At 42.0% G+C, this 21,516-nt stretch overlaps 1 protein-coding gene across 3 annotated transcripts in view; it reads left to right on the top strand.

Annotated features, from left to right (window-relative positions):
- Positions 1-21,516, top strand: part of CTCF (CCCTC-binding factor) — a 54,012-nt gene that overhangs the window by 14,355 nt on the left and 18,141 nt on the right. For all 3 annotated transcript variants that reach the window (XM_059383145.1, XM_059383144.1, XM_059383147.1), the window contains 2 exons: positions 18,551-19,340; positions 19,694-19,864. In XM_059383145.1, the coding sequence (XP_059239128.1) occupies positions 18,560-19,340; positions 19,694-19,864 (952 nt within the window). In that variant the 5' untranslated portion in view covers positions 18,551-18,559. The remainder of the gene's footprint in view (positions 1-18,550; positions 19,341-19,693; positions 19,865-21,516) is intronic.

The raw sequence follows: 21,516 nt of genomic DNA on the forward strand, positions 1-21,516 counted from the left end.
TGTTTGTAAGTATTCTATAATAGTGGAGGATACCAGGCGCCTGGGTGGCTCAGTGGGTTAAGCATCTGCCTTTGGCTCAGGTCGTGATCTCAAGGTCCTGGGATCAAGCCCCATATCAGGCTCTCTACACAGCCGGGAGCCTGCTTCCTCCTCTCTCTCTGCCTGCCTCTCTGCCTACTTGTGATCCCTCTCTGTGTTACATAAAGAAATAAAGAATCTTTAAAAAATTAATAAGATAATAGAGGGTACCCTAATTCCTTTCAGTATTTCTTGTGTCCGTGTTCTATTTATATCTTTAACTTTCTACTCCAATTAAAATTTTTTGTTGTGAATATATGTTGAAACTATAAAGTAATAGTGACATGGTTAGCTGTTTAGAATAGAATTTTTTTTAAAGATTTTATTTATTTATTTGACAGAGATCACAAGTAGGCAGAGAGGCAGGCAGAGAGAAAGGAGGGCTCTCTGCTCCCAATTTGGGGCTCAGTCCCAGGACCCTGAGATCATGACCTCAGCCAAAGGCAGAGGCCTTAACCCACTGAGCCACCCAGGCGCCCCTAGAATAAATTTTATCTTTTCTTTTTTTTCTTTCCATTCCCTTGTCAGACATGGTCTTTGATTCTTCTCTCCTTGTCATGTCTTTTGGGTATTTACAAATACATAATTTTCCCCACAATTTCTTGGTTAAGCTTTTGCCTTTATCTTCTTTCCTGTATTTGTTTCCATGTTTTTAAGGAGTAGCCAAATTGACAAATTACTTGTTTTCATAAACTAATAATTAGTTTAAAGTAACATTCTATTTCTTTCATTGTTTAAACTTCTGTATGTCTCTGTTCCTATACATGTATATCCTTTTTCTGTTTTTCAGATTTCTTTTGTTCTATTGAGTAGCACTTTAGCTCTTATCCATACTTCATGCTACTACAGTGTTTACTCACTAAGAATATCTTACTTTTTTTTTTCAATATAACTGTTACTTGATTTTTGTTCAGAGACCTCATAATGCCATTTATTATCATTATTATGCCTTTAGTATGGGTAAACGTTGTTAAATTTAACCTGTTGGCTTCTGATTTAACACTGACCTTATAGGAGACCCCATTTACCAATTAAAAATGGTCTTGAGTGGGGGCTTAGTCGTTAAGCATCTCCTTCAGCTTGGCTCATGATCCCAAGGTCCTGGGATCAAGCCCTGCATTGGGCTACCTACTCAGCAGGAAGCCTGCTTCTCCCCCTTCCACTCCCCCTATTTGTGTTCCCTCTGTCACCATGTCTCTCTGTCAAATAAATAAAAGTGTCTCGGTTTCACCAAGTAGCCTTCATGAGTGAGTACTGAGTTATAGAGATACTCAAGCATTGACCACATGGTCACTGAGACAAATTGCAAAACCAGAAGTTCACTCTTGCTACGTATGTCCATTTTTCTTCTTCTTCTTTTTTTTTTTTTTTAAAGATTTTATTTATTTATTTGACAGAGAGAAATCACAAGTAGATGGAAAGGCAGGCAGAGAGAGAGAGAGGGGGGGAAGCAGGCTCCCTGCTGAGCAGAGAGCCCGATGTGGGACTCGATCCCAGGACCCTGAGATCATGACCTGAGCCGAAGGCAGCGGCCTAACCCACTGAGCCACCCAGGCGCCCCTCTTCTTCTTTTTTTTTTTTTGTGTGTGTGTGATGTGTTGAGCTTGTTCATACCTTGTAGAGAAAGATTTTGTTATTGATGGTACCCATTGTAGAGGTAAAACTTTTTAGGACTTCTTTCTTTGGTTGTACATTCCATTATTGCTTATTTGGGAACCATACACGTTTTGAGGTAGACTTTGTAGATTTTTCTCTAAATAACAAAATAGTTATTTGTTTTGAAGAATGAACCAAAAGTTCTCTTAGTAGAAAGCCATGGGTTTTTGAGTAGCTTGGATTTATGTAGACCTGTATTTAGGGTGGAGAACTATTGTATTCTAGGTCACTCATTTTGGAGCCATGATCAGGAGAGGTTCTATATCAGTCACTTTTGGGGACCTTTTGGAGTAAAGTCTCTTCCACCCTAGATCTACTGATCAAGAATCTGTGGGATCTATGTATTTTAAAGCTCACCAGGTGATTCTGGTATCATCCAGGTTTGGGAACCACTGCTTAGGTAGAATCTGCTCCCAAATCCATAGATGTCCCTATTGCATGTTCTATAAATTCTATATTGTGTGTGTGTAATCTGTTCCTTTTTATGACATATTTATTTATTCAAAATAATAGACTTGCCATAGGGGTGTCTGGGTGGCTCAGTGTGTTAAACCTCTGCCTTCAGCTCAGGTCATGATCCCAGGGTCCTGGGATCGAGCCCGCATCAGGCTCTGCTCAGCAGGGAGCCTGCTTCCCTTTCTCTCTCTCTGCCTGCCTCTCTGCCTACTTGTGATCTCTGTCTGTCAAATAAATAAATAAAATCTTAAAAAAAAATAGACTTGCCATAGATCCTCAGCCTTCCTCATATTCTCAGCAGTGAAAGACTGTAGGACTACTCCAAAGACAGTGTAACTCTGAGGTGCTTTTAGGGCTTAGAGCAAAGCAGAGATATGGTAGTTCCTGACATTGTCACCCTTGGGAGCACAAAAAGAAGTGAGGCATTAAGTTGCTGTATGCCTGTAAAAGTGTCAAAAGCAGAGAGGGTAGCATGTGGTTGGGAACCAGCTTTCACTTGGTACTATGGCACTAGTGTGTTGACTTCCAGATAAACTTTGTCTTCGGTTTCATTTGTAAATGTTCAACAAGTGAAATAAACAGGATACTTTTACTGAGGAATCAAAACATAGCTTCTGAAGCCAGGTCACCCTAATAAACCTGAGATGGTTTAGTATGGTTCCATTCAGTTATGTTGAATTTATTTGCAGAGAATTTGTCTGATTCCATACATATTTAAATTTTTCCCCCACCTACTGTCTCCTCTTTTAGCATGTTCCTCTCTACTGTAGTTTGCCTATCAAGGTCCATCTCATCCTTTAAGATCCAGCCTTAGCGTTTTCTTTCCTTGAAGCCCTCTTTTACTCACTTAAGCCATCCTTTGTGCCAGGGTAGTGGGAAGTATGTTAATCCCTGTTACAGCGCTCATCACACTCCAGTGGGCCCTTAAACAATGTGGAGTTAGGGAATCCAGTGCCCCCGACACTCCATCTCCAACTTGAAAATACGGGTATTACTTTTAACTCCCAAAAAACTTAACTACTAATAGCTGTTGACCAGAAGCCTCACTAACGATCTAAACAGTTGATTAACATGTTTTATATGTTACATGTATTATATACTGTGTTCTTACAATCATGGGAACTTGGGATCACTATTTCTTGGGAAGGGTGTATAGATAGTCTTCTGATATGCTTCAGGAAATAAGTTGGGGTTTTTTAGCAATCAGTTGTCCGTTGTAAAGGACAGCAGTATATTAAAAAGTTGTGGTAGTTTTATTTGTAGACTACTAGGAAATCATCCTTTTCTACTATCTTATTCTTTATACCCATCTATTATTCTTAGAATATGTGTATTTTTTAATAACTGAGCTCCACAAAGGACTAAATTCTGTATTGATAAGTATAAAAGGTTATTTTGGTTGATTTCCTTTGGGAAATATCTGACATACTGGCTGTACAGCCATAATCTGGGTGATAAATTACTAAACCTTATTGTCAACATCAGCATAGTCACCTTTTTTTTTTTTCCTTAAGATTTTATTTATTTGGGGTGCCTGGGTGGCTCATTGGGTTAAAGCTTCTGCCTTCAGCTCAGGTCATGATCTCAGAGTCCTGGGATCAAGCCCCACATTGGGCTCTCTGCACAAGCAGGGAGCCTGCTTCCTCCTCTCTCTCTCTGCCTGCCTCTCTGCCTACTTGTGATCTCTGTCCGTCAAATAAATAAATAAAAATCTTAAAAAAAAATGATTTTATTTATTTATTTGACAGACAGAGATCACAAGTAGGCAGAGAGGCAGACAGAGAGAGAGGAAAGGAAGCAAGCTCCCTGCTGAGCAGAGAGCCTGATGCGGGGCTTGATCCCAGGACCCTGGGATTACGACCTGAGCCCAAGGCAGAGGCTTTAACCCACTGAGCCAACCAGGCGCCCCTATTTTTTTTTCAGATTTTTTAATTTAGGGGCACCTGGGTGGCTCAGTTGGTTAAGCGACTGCCTTCAGCTCAGGTCATGATCCCAGAGTCCCGGGATCGAGTCCCACATCGGGCTCCAGCTCCACGGGGAGTCTGACCTTCTACCCTCTCGTGCTCTCTCTCTCTCTCTCTCATGCTCTCTCTCTCTCAAATAAATAAACAAAATCTTTTAAAAAAAAAAAGGTTTTTTTATTTGACAGACAGATCACAAGTAGGCAGAGAGGCAGGCAGAGAGAGAGAGAGGAGGAGGCAGGCTCCCTGCTGAGCAGAGAGCCGGATGTGAGGCTCGATCCCAGGACTCTGGGATCATGACTGGAGCCGAAGGCAGAGGCTTCTTAACCACTGAGCCACCCAGGCGCCCCAAGGCGCCCCTATTTTTAAAATATTTTTCATCTAGAACATATTTATTGAGCAGTGCATGGTACAAGTGATTTTATTATTAGTTTTTAAACATTTATTTTAAGGGGCACTTGGGTGGCTCAGTGGTTAAAGCTGCCTTCGGCTCAGGTCATGATCCCCGGGTCCTGGGATCACGCCCTGCATCGGGCTCTCTGCTCAGCAGAGAGCCGGCTTCCTCCTCTATCTCTGCTTGTCTCTCTGCCTACTGTGATCTCAGTCTGTCAAATAAATAAAATCTTTTTTTTTTTTAAGTTTATTTTTAAAAAAATTATTTTAAGTAATGCAAGCTCTGCATTGCATTATGGGGCTTGAACTCATGACCCTGAGATCAACAGTCGCATGCTCTACTGACTGAGCTAGCCAGCCTTTATTTTTATGTGGTGGGATTTTTTTAATGTAACCTATAATTATGTTGTTAGGACATATTTATTTTTCTTTATTTAAGAAATGACACACACACCCACACTCAGCACAGAAAAGAAATGACACAAACAACAATAAAGAAATAAATTCATATAGTTAAACTTCCACTTAGCATACAATATTTTGATTTTCCATAAATTCCTTCCTGCTCTTGTCATGGGCAGAAAACATCTATATGTGTTTCGTGTGACAGTAAAATCAATATTGAGTGTCTGCTGTTTACATAACACTGTTCTGTGTTTATTGATATAGAGGATACAGAAGTAAAAGGCATAGTTCCTCCCCTCAACAAGCTAATAGACTATGTGGGGAAAAGACATAATCATAGAACAGTATACCACAATGAAAACCAGACAAACATGAAGTCAGTTTGCACTTAAGAAGATGTGGTTTAGGGGGGCGCCTGGGTGGCTCAGTGGGTTAAGCCTCTGCCTTCGGCTCAGGTCATGATCCTGGGGTCCTGGGATTGAGCCCCGCATTGGGCTCTCTGCTCAGCGGGGAGCCTGCTTCCCTTTCTCTCTCTCTCTGCCTGCCTCTCTGCCTACTTGTGAGCTCTCTATCAAATAAATAAATAAAAATCTTTAAAAAAAAAAAAAAGAAGAAGAAGAAGAAGAAGATGTGGTTTAGGGATGCCTGGGTGGCTCAGTTGATTAAGCATCTGCTTTGGCTCATGTCATGATCCCAGGGTCCTGGGATCAAGTCCCACATCAGGCTCCTTGCTCAGCGGGGAACTTGCTTCCCCCTCTGCCTTCCATTCTCCTGCTTGTGCACTGTCTCTCTCTCTCTCTCTCTGACAGGTAAATAAATAAAATCTTTAATAAACATTTTGGGGGGGAAGATGTGATTAGGGGATCACTTGAGCTGGGAGGGGAACAAGACAATAGGCACTTGTTTAGAAGATGCCCAGAAGATGAAGTTGGGTGGGTGGAAACGATGGGAATGAACTGTACAGAGTTCTGAGAGTGAAGCTAAAGAGTTTGGAGTTGAAGGGTGCCTGGCTGGCTCAGTCCAGACAGCATGTGACTCTTTTTTTTTTTTTAAAGATTTTATTTATTTATTTGACAGAGAGAAACCACAAGTAGTCGGAGAGGCAGGCAGAGAGAGAGAGGGAAGCAGGCTCCCTGCTGAGCAGAGAGCCCGATACGGGACTCGATCCCAGGACCCTGAGATCATGACCTGAGCCGAAGGCAGCGGCTTAACCCACTGAGCCACCCAGGCGCCCAGCATGTGACTCTTGATGTCAGGATCATGAGTTTGAGCCTGCATTGGGCATGGAGATTACTTTAGAAAAAAAGGAAAAAGAAAGAGTGTGGAGTTGATTAAATAAGCCTCAACCACCATGCGTTTTTGCACCTCATTTCAGAAAGAAGGTTTTATCAGGCAGCAATATGCTGGACAGATGAGTAAAGAGGGAACAATCTGGGATGCTGTTGTTCCTTTTTGGCTCTTTCCTAGAATTGGTTAGTTACCAGGTTCTGTCCTCTGGATGCTACCTTCATCATATAGAAATTCAGTAGTTTATCAGAGAAGACAGTTTAGTGGGGAACATTTATGTAAGGTTTGTGATTAGAATTCTAGGACACTGGGGCACCTCGGTGGCTCGGGTCACAATCCCAGGATCCTGGGACCAAGCCCCTCATTGGGCTCCCTGCTTGGTGGGGAGTCTGCTTCTCCTCCTCCCTTTCCCCTCCTCCCTCCCCTTCCCCCACTTATGTGCCCACATACTCTCTTTCTCTCTCAAATAAAATCTTTAAAAAAAAAAAAAAAGGATTCTAGAAAACAGAAAGGTTATATATTTGTTTGGTTAACATGTATTCCTTACCCTCTGGGGTGGAGGATCCAGAGGAGCACAGTGTAATGATACAGAGGAGCATTGGAGCCAGGCTTTGTGTGTGCATTGTTCTGTTGAGTGTTTATGACAGCCTGTGAAATGGATACCATTATTGTCCCTGTTTTGTACAAAAGGAAACAGAAGCACAGAGGGTAGCATATCTCACTCCGTGTCACACTGCTAGATTGGTAGAGGAACCAGAATTGGGGTGCAAGTTTTTGGCTGGGGGACCTAAGCTTTCAATGACTGTCCATTCTGCTTCTCCTGTCCCTTTGCTCCTTTTTCCAATATGGAATGAGCATTTACCTCATATTAGGCATTATATTGAAATGTGATTTTTTGGGGGCACCTGGGTGACTCAGTGGATTAAGCCTCTGCCTTCGGCTCAGGTCATGATCTTGGGGTCCTGGGATTGAACCCCTCATCAGACTCTCTGCTCAGCGGGGCGCCTGCTTCCCTCTCTCTCCGTCTGTCTCACTGCCTACTTGTGATCTCTGTCTCTCTGTCAAATAAATAAATAAAATCTTTAAAAAAAAAAAAAAGAAATGTGATTTGTCAGTGTCTACATAATATTATACTTTGTGGATGTATCATTTTCCAGGTTTTAACTATTTACCTGTGGTTGTACTTCTAAGTTGTTTATAATTAGTCAGGCTTAGTTAAAAGAGTTTGTGACTCTTGATCTCTCGGGGTCATGAATTTGAGCCCCGCATTGGGTATAGAGATTAAATAAATAAATAAACTTAAAATAATATCTTTATAATCTTAATGTTCATCTCTCATTATTTCTGGGCATGAAGTGAAGCGGAGTTACTGGGCCACCAATTTGAATATTTTGAAAATTCTTGATTCATATCACCAGTTACCTTGTTGATTTCATGGCACCATGACCAACATTAGGGACTCTCCTTTAAAACAGCCATAGCGGGCCCCTGGGTGGCTCAGTGGGTTAAAGCCTCTGCTTCCAGCTCGGGTCATGATTCCAGAGTCCTGGGATCAAGCCCCACATCGGGCTCTCTGCTCAGCAGGAAGCCTACTTCCCCCTCTCTCTGCCTGCCTCTCTGCCTACTTGTGATCTCTCTGTGTCAAATAAATAATAAAATCTTTTAAATAAATAAATAAAACAGCCTTAGCAGTTTAATAGACATAACATGCTGTCATGTTACATTAATTGGCTTTTTTGTTTGATTTAGTGTTAAAGAAGTTCTTTTTCCTTCCTTTCTTTTTTTTTTTTGTCATTTATTTGTGTCCTTTGCTCAGCTTTTTTTTTTATCCCTTTTGGTGTTCATCTTTTTCTCATAAATTTTACAGTCGTTTGATAAGGATGTTAATCCTTTGTCACATATGCTACAAATACTTATTTTCTTTGTTGACTGTTTTCTTTTTAATTTTGTTCAATGTTTTTGTCATAAGAATTTTTTAGGGTGGGGGAGGAACACTGGATGGCTCAGTCAGTTAAGCATCTGCCTTCAGCTGAGGTCATAATCCCAGGGTCCTGGGATTGAGTCCTGTGTTGGTCTCCCTGCTCAACCAGGAGCCTGCTTCTCCCTCTGTCTTCTGTGTTCCCTGCTTGTGTGTGTTCTCTCTTTCTGACAAATAAATAAAAATCTTTAAAAAAAAAAATTTTTTTTGCGGGGAAGCCTGGGTAGATCATTCATTGGGCATCTGCCTTCAGTCAGATCATAATCCCGGGTTCCTAGGGATCGAGCACCACATCAGGCTCTCTGCTCAGCAGGAAGCCTGCTTCTCACTCTCCTATTCCCCCTGCTTGTGTTTCCTCTTTTGCTGTGTGTCTCTCTCTGTCAAATAAATAAAATCTTTATGGTCAAAATTTCAGTAATTTACTCTGGTTTCTCCCTGTTATTTCTGTGTCTTAGCACAAAGCCTTCCTCATTCTGAGATCAGAAGGCTCTTCACCTATATCTTTTTTCAAGGTGGGTTCTTTTTGTTGTTGTGTTGTTTTTAATGTGTGTGTGTGTGTCAGTATTTTCCAAGTAGCTTAATAGTTTTTTGGCACTTTTTATGGAGTAATCCTCTGCTACCAACTAATTTTTAAAAGGACAGCTTTTTATGTTCTAGGGGTTGTTTCTGGATTGTCTCTTCTGTTCAGATAGGCTATTTGTGATAGTGCCAGTTACACTACATTAATTATTGTGGCTTTATAACATGTTAATATTTGGAAATAGAAGGTTGCTTTCATTTTTTGGAAATTTTATTGCTCTTATCATCATCTTGTTTATTTTTCAGACATTTTGAGAATTACCTTACGTAAAGGAGAAAGAATGAGGAGTTTTCTGTCTCCAGCCTTTTTTTTTTTTTTTTTTTTTTTTTGAGAGAGAGAACACGTGCGCCCGCACAAGCCAGGGAGGAGGAGAGACAGAGAGAAGCAGACACCCTGCTAAGCAGGGAGCGCGACATGGGACTTGATCCCAAGGTCCTGGAATCATGACCTGTGGGAAAGGCAGTGCCTAACCAACTGAGCCACTCACGTGCCCCATGTTTGGCCTTTCTGATCATGGATAAACATAGTAGCGTCCCTGTTTAGTGAGGTCTTTTATGGTCTTGGGAGAGTTTTTGTAGTCTTGAAATAGGTCTTCACATTTTTTTTTTTTAAGATTATTTATTTATTTATTTGATAGACAGATTACAAATAGGCAGAGAGGCAGGCAGGGAGAGAAGAGGAAGCAGGCTGCCTGCTGAGCAGAGAGCCCAATGCGGGGCTCGATCCCAGAACACTGAGATCATGACCTGAGCTGAAGGCATAGGCTTTGAGCCACCCAGGTGCCCCGGTCTTCACATTTTTAGTTGAGATTATTTTTATTTTGATAGGTTTCTTTTTTTTTATGGGAATTTTTTTTTTTTTAAGATTTTACTTATTTATTTGACAGCGAGATAGAGAACACAAACAAGCAGAGTAGCAGGGAGAGGGGGAGGCAGGCTTTCTGCTGAGCAGGGAGCTTGATGTGGGGCTCGATCCTAGGACTCTGGGATCATGACCTGAGCCACCCAGGTGCCCCTTGCTTCTCAGTTTCAGTTCAGGGTCGTGAGATTGAGTTTTGCATCAGGCTTTGCACTGGGCATAGAGCCTGCTTGGGATTCTGTCTCTGCCCAGGTCCACCTTCTTCCTCTCTGTCTCAAAAAAAAAGAAAGAAAATTGGAACCCTAGAAAATACAAATTAGAATAGAAGGCTATTATTATATAGCTTGAGAGGGGGAAATAAAAGTGATCAGGGTGTGGCCAACTAAAAAAAATGGTAACTCAGATCCTGCTACTCAGGTCTTAACAATGAAAGAAAATTCCTTAGTTAAAGAAAACCTTTTTCAAGCATGTAACTCAAAAATTTCTCCCACATATCCTTTAGTGTAAGCCAAGGGCATAAGGCCAAAACAAAACTTGGTGAAAGCAGCTCTGTAGGGGATAAGACCATGTGACACAAATATACCCAGCTTTTTTTCCTGATGGTCTGGCATAATTCTGGGATAAAGCCTAGACTAGAATGCTGAATTCCACAGAGAGGTCAAGTCAGATCAGGACAGAGAAAGTCTCCTTTGGATTTACTAGTTAAGGGCCATTGTACCCCTTAGAGCAATTCAGTAGAGAATTTGGGGAACAGAAACCAGACTGAAGGCATAGAAAAGAAATAAAGGAATGGAAACAGCTAGTGTGAGATTAACCATGGAAGGAATACAGAAATGGCAGATGCTAAATTATTGAATGGATTAAAGAAGATTTAAGATGTGAAAGATTTGAGCCACACAAAGCTGGCAGAGAAAAGACTGAGATGGGGCTCCTGGGTGGTTCAGAGGGTTGAGCCTCTGCCTTCGGCTTAGGTCATGATCTCAGGGTTCTGGGATCGGGCCACATCAGGCTATCTGCTCGGCAGGGAGCCTGCTTCCCCCTTTCTCACTCTGCCTTCCTCGTGATTCTCTGTCAAATAAATAAATATTTAAAAAAGAAAGGAAAAGAGAAAACTGAGACAATAGGGAGAGGTCTGATCCAGTAGGTTCCCAAGGTTGCAGGCCAGGCCAGTTGGAAAGAGCATGGCCAAACCATAAGGGCCCCTGTTATAGGCCAGGCTTTTGCATCCTCCCACTCGACCAGTAGTCAGCAAGGGCAGATAAGTGTTCAGGTGCCAGTTTTCCTCTCTGCTGGCCCCAACATTTGCAAGTGCCAAGATCGCACTTTCACAATCTGAGGGAACCTTCTTTGGCCCTATTGTAGAAGTCGATCGAATGATTTTTCAAGATTTTGTTCATTTGAGAGGGAGTGAGAGCTTGAGCAGGGGTCAGGGAGAGGGAGGAACAGAGGGAGAGGAAGAACCAGACTCCCCACTGAGCATGGAGTCCTACTGGGACATCCTAGGACCATGAGATCATGACTTGAGCCAAAGGCAGACACTTAACACTTAACCTGAGTCACCCAGGCACTCCCAGACATTACCATTTAAAATAAATTAATTAGGGGCGCCTGGGTGGCTCAGTGGGTTGGGCCGCTGCCTTCGGTTCAGGTCATGATCTCAGCGGCCTGGGATCGAGTCCCGCATCGGGCTCTCTGCTCAGCAGGGAGCCTGCTTCCCTTCCTCTCTCTCTGCCTGCCTCTCCGTCTACTTGTGATTTCTCTCTGTCAAATAAATAAATAAAATCTTTAAAAAAAAAAAATAAATAAAATAAATTAATTAAAACAAATGTTTGTAAGCTTCCCTTTGTCACCAGGATGACAGAAATATGCAAAAGATCTGTTGTGGTTTTTTTTTTTTAAGATTTTATTTATTTATTTGACAGAGAGAGCACAAGCAGGCAGAGGCAGAGAAAGAAGCAGGCTCCCCGCTGAGAAAGTAGCCCAGTGTGGGACTCGATCCCAGGACCCCGGCATCATGACCTGAGCCGAAGGCAGATGCTTAACCAACTGAGCCACCCAGGTGTCCTGAAAAGAGCTGTTCTTCAGGAGACCAACCCACTTTCTAAGCACTTCGGTCAGTCATGGATTAGGGACTATAGTCCAGTCTTCTTATTCCTTTTCCAGTGCCATTGAATTGAATGTGATAGCCAGACATCCATATGGAGAGATCTCCTATAGAGAGTGAAATTAAGGAAATACAGATATGGATTTGAAAGATCTCTGGAGATAGCTGAACTAAAAAGGCTGGCACCTGGAGTGGCAATAGAGAAAGGAATAGAGCCTTGATGTGTTGGAAGGGGCAGGTGGAGCAGCTCTCAGAGGCAAAGAAGAGACCTAGGAAGGACAGAGGGAGTAAAGAGGCTAATGAAGTAGGAATACAAGTTTCATGCTGTCAATTGCCAGAGAAACTGAGATGGAGGGTGAGGGGAAGGCCTTTGGGTTAGCTGTTATGGTTCCCGGTATATGGTGCTTATGGACCAAAGAGAGGGACCACTGAGGCTAAAGAGTGAGTGGAGTCCTTTTCAGTATGGATATGTTCTAAAGGCAGGCAAAGCCTTATACAAGGGTGTGCAAACTAAGTATATGATGTCATCTCATCTATATAAAAATACATATCCATAAGGGGGAAAAGAAAACAAAAGGGCTAGGTGATTATCTCTAGGTATAGGAATTGTGTATAACTTTTTTTTTAAGATTTTCTTTATCTGACAGAGCTCACACATAGGCGGGGGGGTGAGGAGGGTTGGTAAGGTGAAGCAGGCTCCCTGCTAAGCAGCAAGCCTGACATAGGGCTCAGTCCCAGGACCCTGAGATGATCATGACCTGAGCCAAAGGCAGAGGCTTAACCCACTGAGCCACCCAGGTACCCCAATAACTTTTTTTTTAAGATTATTTTATTTTATTTTATTTTATTTTATTTTTATTTATTTACTTGACAGAGATCACAAGTAGGCAGAGAAACAGAAAGAGAGAGGAGGAAGCAGGCTCCCCACTGAGCAGAGAGCCTGGTGGGGGGCTCAATCCCAGGATCCTGGGATCATGACCTGAGCTGAAGGCAGAGGCTTTAACCCACTGAGCCACCCAGGCGCCCCTAAAGATTTTATTTTTAAAATAATCTGTACACCCAATATGGCGTTTGAACCCACAATCCCGAAATCAAGACACCCCCCCCCAACAGAACCAGCCAGGTGCCCCATGAATAACTTTAAAATATATTTTATGTGCTTCACTTTTCTGATTTCTCTAAAAAGTGAAGTACATAAAATATATATATATATTATATTTATATTTTAGATTATACTTCTATAATTAAAAAATACTGTGTTCTGAAGGAATGTGGAAACCCCTTTTTAGTAGTGTTGGTCCACAAAAATGTTTGAAAAATGTAGAAAACATGGCTGACTAAAGGGGAGAGGAGGGGGAGTGTAAGAGTATTTTTTTTTAATTCAGTTTAACATATAGTATATTACTTTTTTCAGAGATAATTTAGTGATTCATCACTTGCATATAACACCCAGAGCTCATTACATCAAGTGCCCTCTTTAGTGCCCATCACCCAATTACCCCATCCCCTCCAGCTACCCTCAGTTTGTTTCCTGTAGTTAAGAGTCTCTTTGTTAGTGTATTCTGTGCATGTTGTGTGGCTAAGTGAAACTGAGTGGAAACAGCTGATTTTGTAGAGGAAGAGAAGAAATGGATCATAACTGGAAGGGGTGGGAGGGCTGGCAGAGCACAGTCCTCAGGGAGTGGGAGGAGAGACCTGGTCCAGGCTATTAGGTTAGTTATTGATTCAGAGAAGGGACTCCATTCTCTTGGGGAAAGTTAGGTAAACAGATCCAGTGCTTGAGGGGATGCTTTGAGTTTTCTAAGCAGTGTATGGGAGAGGCCTGTGCCTTGCTACTTTGTATCTGACTTTTCTCTGTAAAAATGGAACCTGCTGCTTATCAAGACCCTGAGTAGAGGCTGATGTTCAGGAACCCTGTGCCGTGTGTTTTTTCAGTGAGAGAATACTCTGTCTGCTCAGCTCCCTGGCAACACAGTTGGTTTGTTTGTACTCCTTGTACCATTTCTTTTCTACCTGGTTTATAATTCCAGTGATTTCTTTTAGGTTAGACTTGATTATTATAGCAAGTTATTATAGCAGGTTATTTATAAGTTATTTATATTTACAAGTTCAAGCCAGAGGGGAGATGGGTTTTTTTACAACCCGACAGAGCTCAGAGATTAAATGTTTTTCCTTCACCAGTTTTATAATAGAAGATATCTAAATAGCGTGGGATTATGTAGTGATTGTCTGGCAGGGTCAGTATTAGCATTTCTGGCTTATGAATTTTTTGTTCTCTGCTTGGTACTTTTCCCAAGAATGTCACCAAGATAGATGGGCTTTTTCTCTGCTCCCTAATTCTAGCATTTGGAATTACCCATTCTTGTTGGAGTACTAATTTGGGGACCTTCCTGGCCTGAAAATTCTCTTTTTAAAAAATCTGTGAAGAGCAGTGGTATAAAGTAGTACTTCTCAAACTTTAATGTAGGAAATCACTTGGAGATCTGTTAAATTGCAAGTTCTGATTCTGTGGGTCAAGAGGAGAGCCTGAAGGGGCACCTACCTGGCTCAGTTGGAAGAGTGTATGACTCTTGATCTCAGAGTTGTAAGTTTGAGCTCCAGAGTTGTAAGTTTGGTGTAGCGATTACTTAAATAAATAAAAAACTTAAAAAAAATTGTTTAAGGGGTGCCTGGGTGGCTCAGTGGGTTAAAGCCTCTGTCTTCGGCTCAGGTCATGGTCCCAGGGTCCTGGGATCAAGCCCCACATCGAGCTCTCTGCTCGGCGGGGAGCCTGCTTTCTCCTCTCTCTCTGCCTGCCTCTCTGCCTACTTGTGATCTCTGTCTGTCAAATAAGTAAATAAAATCTTAAAAAAAAAAAAAAGAATTAAGAAAAAAGAATAGGGGGTGCTTGGGTGGCTCAGTAGGTTGAGCCTCTGACTTCGGCTCAGGTCGTGATCTCAGGGTCCTGGAATCGAGCCCTGCTTTGGGCTCTCTGCTCGGCAGGGAGCCTGCTTCCCCATTCCTCTCTGCCTGCCTCTCTGCCTACTTGTAATCTCTGTCAAATATGTAAATAAAATCTTTAAAAAAAAGAAAAAAGAATAGAGCCTGAAGTTTTGTGGGGTCTTTTGTTTTTTTTTGGGGGGGTTTTTTCTATTTTATTTATTTATTTGACAACAGAGATCACAAGTAGGCAGAGAGACAGGCAGAGAGAGGGGGGGAAGCAGGTTCCCCGCCAAGCAGACAGCCCAACTTGGGGCTCAATCCCAGGACACTGGGATCATGACCTGAGCTGAAGGCAGAGGCTTTAACCCACTGAGCCACCCAGGTGCCCACGTTTTGTGCTTCTGATAAGCTCCATGGTTATGCCATTGCTGCTGGTCCTTGGACCATACTTTGAGTAACAAAGATATATAGCAGTGCTGTCCAACACAGTAATAGCACCAACCCCATGGGACTGTTGAGAATTTACAGTGTGACTAGTTCACATTGGTTATGTTGAGTTCTCCATACCTACCTGCTTTACCTTAAACCATAGTACCTGTTCTGTCCCTTAAGTTAGGTAGTAACTCCTTAGAGGTGCCTGGCTGGCTAATTCAGAAGAGTATGTGACTCTTGATCTCAGGGTTGTGAGTTCGAGTCCCACGTTGGGTATAGAGATTACTTAATTAAATAAATTTCTAAAAATATGTAAATATGGGGTGCCTGGGTGGCTTAGCCATTAAGCAGCTGCCTTTGACTCAGGTCATGTTCCCAGTATCCTGGGATCGAGTCTCACGTCGATCTTAGTGGGAAGCCTGCTTCTCCCTCTCCCATTCCTCCTGCTTATGATCCCTCTCTGTCAAATAAAGTCTTTTAAAAATATATTATAAAAAAAATACGGGGGCACCTGGGTGGCTCAGTGGGTTAAGCCTCTGCCTTCGGCTCAGGTCATGATCTCAGGGTCTTGGGATCGAGTCCCGCATCGGGCTCTCTGCTCAGCAGGGAACCTGCTCCCCTCTCTCTCTCTCTCTCTGCCTGCCTCTCTTTCTACTGTGATCTCTCTCTGTCAAATAAATAAATAAAATCTTAAAAATATATATATAAATAAGTAAAACAGATAGCAACTCCTTGAATGCAGGACCAGGCCTCACCTGTCCCTCTGTGGTCTTTATACTGCCTTGTAGGTGGTTCTAACTGCCTGTGTGGGTACAGTGTTAAGGTGTCCCAACAGAGAATAGAGAAATGTGTCTCTAATGGAAGTACCAAAATCTTCACTTAAGATTAGGGCAAGAATACAAAACACTTTAATTTTGAATTAACCTTGTATATACTTCAATTATTTTGTGAATTAGATGATTGTTCAGGTCCATTTTACTCTTAAGTGTCTGGGTACTTTGGTACTCACAAGATTTAAGAGCCAGAAACTATGAATTGGCTCATTTTTCTTTTCCTGGGTTGTTTTTTTTTTTTTTTTTTTTTTTTTTATCTTCAGTTAGCAGTATCTACCAACCTAGTCATAGTGCTGTTAAGCAAAAATATCTTGTTGTACATGGTCCCTATCCTCAAGGAATTCATGGTCTCACAGAGGAGAGATACATGAATGTCAAATTGATGGTATGACACAGGAGGTAGTGTTGTGTGGTAGCCACAGTCAGGATCATTGGAGTCTGGATCCAAGAAAACGGTGAGAAAACACTATGATAGGATATTTTCTAAGGTAGAATTTAGCTAAAAATAGCAAAGCCCTCTGCCAGTGTTTTTATTAATAGATACAGGAAATGTAAAGGATTTGAACTAGTTCTGTTAATAATTCTTTAATATCATCAAATACCCAGAACTGGGGGGGGAAAAATCCAGAGATGAATCTAATTGCCTCATGTCCTATTTTTTTAAATAATTTGTTGGTTTGCATCAGGATCCAGAAAGGTCCATATGTTGTGGTTGATTGCTGTATTTCTTTTTTTTTTTTTTTAACATTTTATTTATTAGAGAGTACACACACAGCAGGGGGATTAGCAGTCAGAGGGAGAGGGACAAGCAGGCTCCCCACTGAGCAAGGATCCTGATACGGGGCTCAATCCCTGGACCCATGACTGAAACTGAAGGAAGACGCTTAACTGACTGAGCCACCCAGGCGTCTGCTGTATTTCTTTAAAGATTTATTTATTTATTTATTTATTTATTTAAAAGATTTTATTTATTTATTTGATAGAGAGAAATCACAAGTAGATGGAGAGGCAGACAGAGAGAGAGGGGGGAAGCAGGCTCGCTGCTGAGCAGAGAGCCCGATGCAGGACTCGACCCCAGGACCCTGAGATCATGACTTGAGCCAAAGGCAGCGGCTTAACCCACTGAGCCACCCAGGTGCCCCAAAGATTTATTTATTTGAGAGAAAGTGCACACACACTTGTGAGCAAAGGGAGGGTCAGAGGGAGAGTCTCAAGCAGACTCCCTGCTGGGTGCAGAGCCCTATGCCTAGCTTGATTCCAGGGTCCTGAGATCATGACCTGAGCTGAAACCAAGAGTTGAACTGACTGGGTTGCCTGGGTGGCTCAGTCGTTAAGCAGCTGCCTTAGGCTCAGGTTGTGATCCCAGGGTCCTGGGATCGAGCTCCACATCGGGCTCCTTGCTTCATGGGAAGCCTGTTCTCCCTCTCCCACTCCCCATACTTGTATTCCCTCTCTTGCTGTGTCTCTCTCTTGTTAAATAAATAAATAAAATCTTTAAAAAAAAAAAAAGAGAGAGAGTTGAACTGACTGAGCCTCCCAGGTGCCCCAATATTGTATTATTATTATTTTAAGATTTTATTTATTTATTTGCAGAGTGAGGGCACAAGCAGGGGAAGCAATAGAAGGAGAGGGAGAAGCAGGGAGCCCAGCGCAGGGCCGATCCCAGTACCCCAGGATCATGACAGAAGCCCAAGGCAGCCACCCAACCATCCGAGCCACCAAGGAGCCCCCGAGTACAGTAATTCTTAGATCTCTTTTTGTCTGTCAGCGTTTCTCAACCTCAGTACTATTGACATTTATGGACCAATAATAATTCTTTGTTATGGAGGACTGAACCTGTGCATAGCAGAGTACTTAGTGACATCTCTGGCCTCTACGCACTAGATGCTAGTGGCCCACCCACCCTAGTAGTGACAACCAAAAATGTCACAGGCCTTGCCAAATGTCCCCTGGAGGCATTCATCCAGGTTGAGAACCATTGATGTGTACATTCTCCCTCTATCCTTCTCGTTTTTGTCTTGGTGATTTATTTGCTGAAGAAACTGGGTAATCAATCCTGCAGAGTTTCCTTCAGTCACAATTACACTGATTTCATCCCGGTAATATAATTTAACATACTCTCTCACCAGGGCGTCTGGGTGGCTCAGTTGGTTAAGTGTCTGACTTTGACTGAAGTCACGATCTCCGGGTTCCTGGGATCAAGCCCCTCATCAGGCTCCTTGCTTAGCAGGGAGTCTGCTTCTTCCCCTGCCCCTCCCCACTGCTTGTAAGCACACACATTCTCTCAAATAAATAATCTTTAAAAAAGAAACAAATTCTGCCACCAATTTCCTGTTAATTGGTGGTTGGATTTAGAGACTTGATTATTTTCAGATTTTTTGTTTTGTTTAATAAGACTTCTTCATAATGGTAGTTTGTTTTTCCATCAGGAGGTTCATAATACCTGTTGTCTTTTTTGAATATTAACAACCATTGATTTCCTAATTCATTTTTCAAGGGTCCTTTTGTTTTAAAATGTATATATTTTCACTTAGACAAGCTTTATTTTAAATAATCTGTGGAATGAATGAAAGAATAAATAACAATCTGTGTTCTCCCTTAATAAAGGAAGGGGAAATGGAAGGTGAGGCGGTTGAAGCCATTGTTGAAGAGTCTGAAACTTTCATTAAAGGAAAGGAAAGAAAGACTTACCAGAGACGCCGGGAAGGGGGCCAGGAAGAGGACACTTGCCACCTGCCCCAGAACCAGACTGATGGGGGTGAGGTGGTCCAGGATGTCAATAGCAGTGTACAGATGGTGATGATGGAACAGCTGGATCCCACCCTTCTTCAGATGAAGACTGAAGTAATGGAGGGTACAGTCGCTCCGGAAGCAGAGGCTGCTGTGGACGATACCCAGATCATAACCTTGCAGGTTGTAAATATGGAGGAACAGCCCATAAACATAGGAGAGCTTCAGCTTGTCCAAGTACCCGTTCCTGTGACTGTACCTGTTGCCACCACTTCAGTAGAAGAACTTCAGGGGGCTTATGAGAATGAAGTGTCTAAAGAGGGCCTTGCAGAAAGCGAACCTATGATATGTCACACCTTACCTTTGCCTGAAGGGTTTCAAGTGGTGAAAGTAGGGGCCAATGGAGAGGTGGAGACACTAGAGCAAGGAGAACTTCCACCTCAAGAAGATCCTAGTTGGCAAAAAGACCCAGATTATCAGCCACCAGCCAAAAAAACAAAGAAAACCAAAAAGAGCAAACTGCGTTACACAGAGGAGGGCAAAGATGTGGATGTGTCTGTCTACGATTTTGAGGAAGAGCAGCAGGAGGGTCTGCTATCGGAGGTTAATGCAGAGAAAGTGGTTGGTAACATGAAGCCTCCAAAACCAACAAAAATTAAAAAGAAAGGTAAAATGAGTTTATCCATTGTATTCTCATAGTCATTTTGGGATAAAGCAAATAAGGGTGTATGTAAATTATTTTTTAGTAAATGGAATTTTCTTTCCTCTTTTTTTTTTTTTAATAAAGATCATGAGCTGGGTACCAGTCCTTTTAGCCAGAATAACAGTTTTTCCACATTCAGGACATTTTAAGTCCTGAAGACAAATCTATTAGTGGCATGAAATAGTAACAATACAATATGACTTAAGTTGGATTTAGTTTAAAAAGACTAATGAAATTTATTTGTAGAAATTTAACATTAGGAGTAAACTTAACACTTTGAAACCTTGCAAGAAGTAAGTGTTTTGTTTTTCATATAGGTGTAAAGAAGACATTCCAGTGTGAGCTTTGCAGTTATACATGTCCACGGCGTTCAAATTTGGATCGTCACATGAAAAGTCACACTGATGAGAGACCACACAAGTGCCATCTCTGTGGCAGGGCATTCAGAACAGTCACCCTCCTGAGGAATCACCTTAACACACACACAGGTGCTGGATATGAATGTTGGGGGCTACAGCATAGCAAAGGCTAAAACTTGGGTTTTGAGTATCATCCAGGCTGGTTCAGGTGGGAAGTTAAGAATGATTTTTGTTCTTTCTTATGCTGTAATCCTGATTTATTATAAGCAGATGAATTTATAGACAAATGTAAAGAAAATTTAGTGGAAAATAATCCAAACTGTTAAAGGGTGGTGATCCAGAAAAAAATTATCTATGGCATTAACTAATTAAACTAATCTATGGCATTAACCTGTAATATTTCCTAAAGGACATCACCATTATGTTGTTAAGGTTTTAACGTCAGTGACAAAACATGACCCCCAAAATTCCCAGGCAACAGTTGCCAGGCATTATAAGGATGAACATTAGAAATAGCAACACAACTCTGCTATTGTAAAAACCATGGTTTCTGGTTGTTTCACTTCAACAAAGGTAAGTAATTCATAACCTCAGAAAGGAAAGTTGAAGGTGTTACTCTAGCAGTTCAGACACCTACTTATTTGTGCTCCATACATACTTTAATATTCTTTTTTTTTTTTAAGGTTTTATTTATTTATTTGACAGAGCACACAAGCAGGGGAAGCATGGCAGGCAGAGAGAGGGGAAAGGGAGAAGTGGTCTCCCAGCTGTGCAGGGAGCCCGATGTGGGGCTCGATCCCAGGACCTTGGAATCATGACTTGAGCCGAAGGCAGATGCTTAATGGACTGAGCCACCCAGGTGCCCCTGTGCTTTAATTTTCTATATTAGCATCATGTTGGCTATGGTCAGATCCCAGGAGTCACTAAAGTGGAGGGACTGCTGGAGCTCTCTTTAGGTTCTCTTCTGGATTCTTTGCTCTTTGAGTATTGGCATTTGCTACTAGTATTAATAGAAACTTATCTCACACAGTCTTGATGCAGAGTAGCTCTCCTCTCTCCACATTCTCCACTTAACACAGCTCTTGTTTTTGATTTGATGGGCTGGTAGTCTACTGAGCATGACCAAGTTAAGTTTGGCCTGTAAGCAATGGGTGCATTAGTATATTCTTTGCTAATACGATCTGGTCCCTTTTCATTATTTCTCTGCTTTCTAGTCAAGACACTTGATAAAATACTTCATTTGGTAGTTGGAAGACACTATGAAAGGGCATGTAACTAGGTAAAAGCGTTTGGCCACATAATAGTACTTCCTAAAATGGGAGTGCTTGATGCGGCCACAGTGTGTCATGGTCTAGTCCTCAGGTTTGAAAATAAGAATGTGGTCCGTTTAGTCGCTCAGAGCTCTTTCGGCAGAACTTATTCATACTAATCAAACTCTAAAGGGTCAGATGCAATCAGAAAATCAATTTCTGGACCCCTTGGTGGCTCAGTTGGTTAAGCGACTGCCTTTGGCTCAGGTCATGATCCTGGAGTCCCAGGATTGAGTCCCACATCAGGCTCCCTGCTTGGCAGGGAGTCTTCTCCCTCTAACCCTCGCCCTTCTCATGCTCTCTTTCCCTCTCTCATGCTCATGCGCTCTCTCTCTCACTCGCTCGCTCTCTCTTTTTTCTTTTTTTTTTTTTTTAAAGAAAATCAGTTTCTTATGAGGAATACACCTTTTCATTTTCTGAATGCAGTTGTATTGCATGTTAGGGGACATCCTTGACTATATCAGTAAGATG

The sequence above is a fragment of the Mustela nigripes genome, chromosome 17, assembly GCF_022355385.1.
Source record: "Mustela nigripes isolate SB6536 chromosome 17, MUSNIG.SB6536, whole genome shotgun sequence".
Classification (NCBI taxonomy): domain Eukaryota; kingdom Metazoa; phylum Chordata; class Mammalia; order Carnivora; family Mustelidae; genus Mustela; species Mustela nigripes.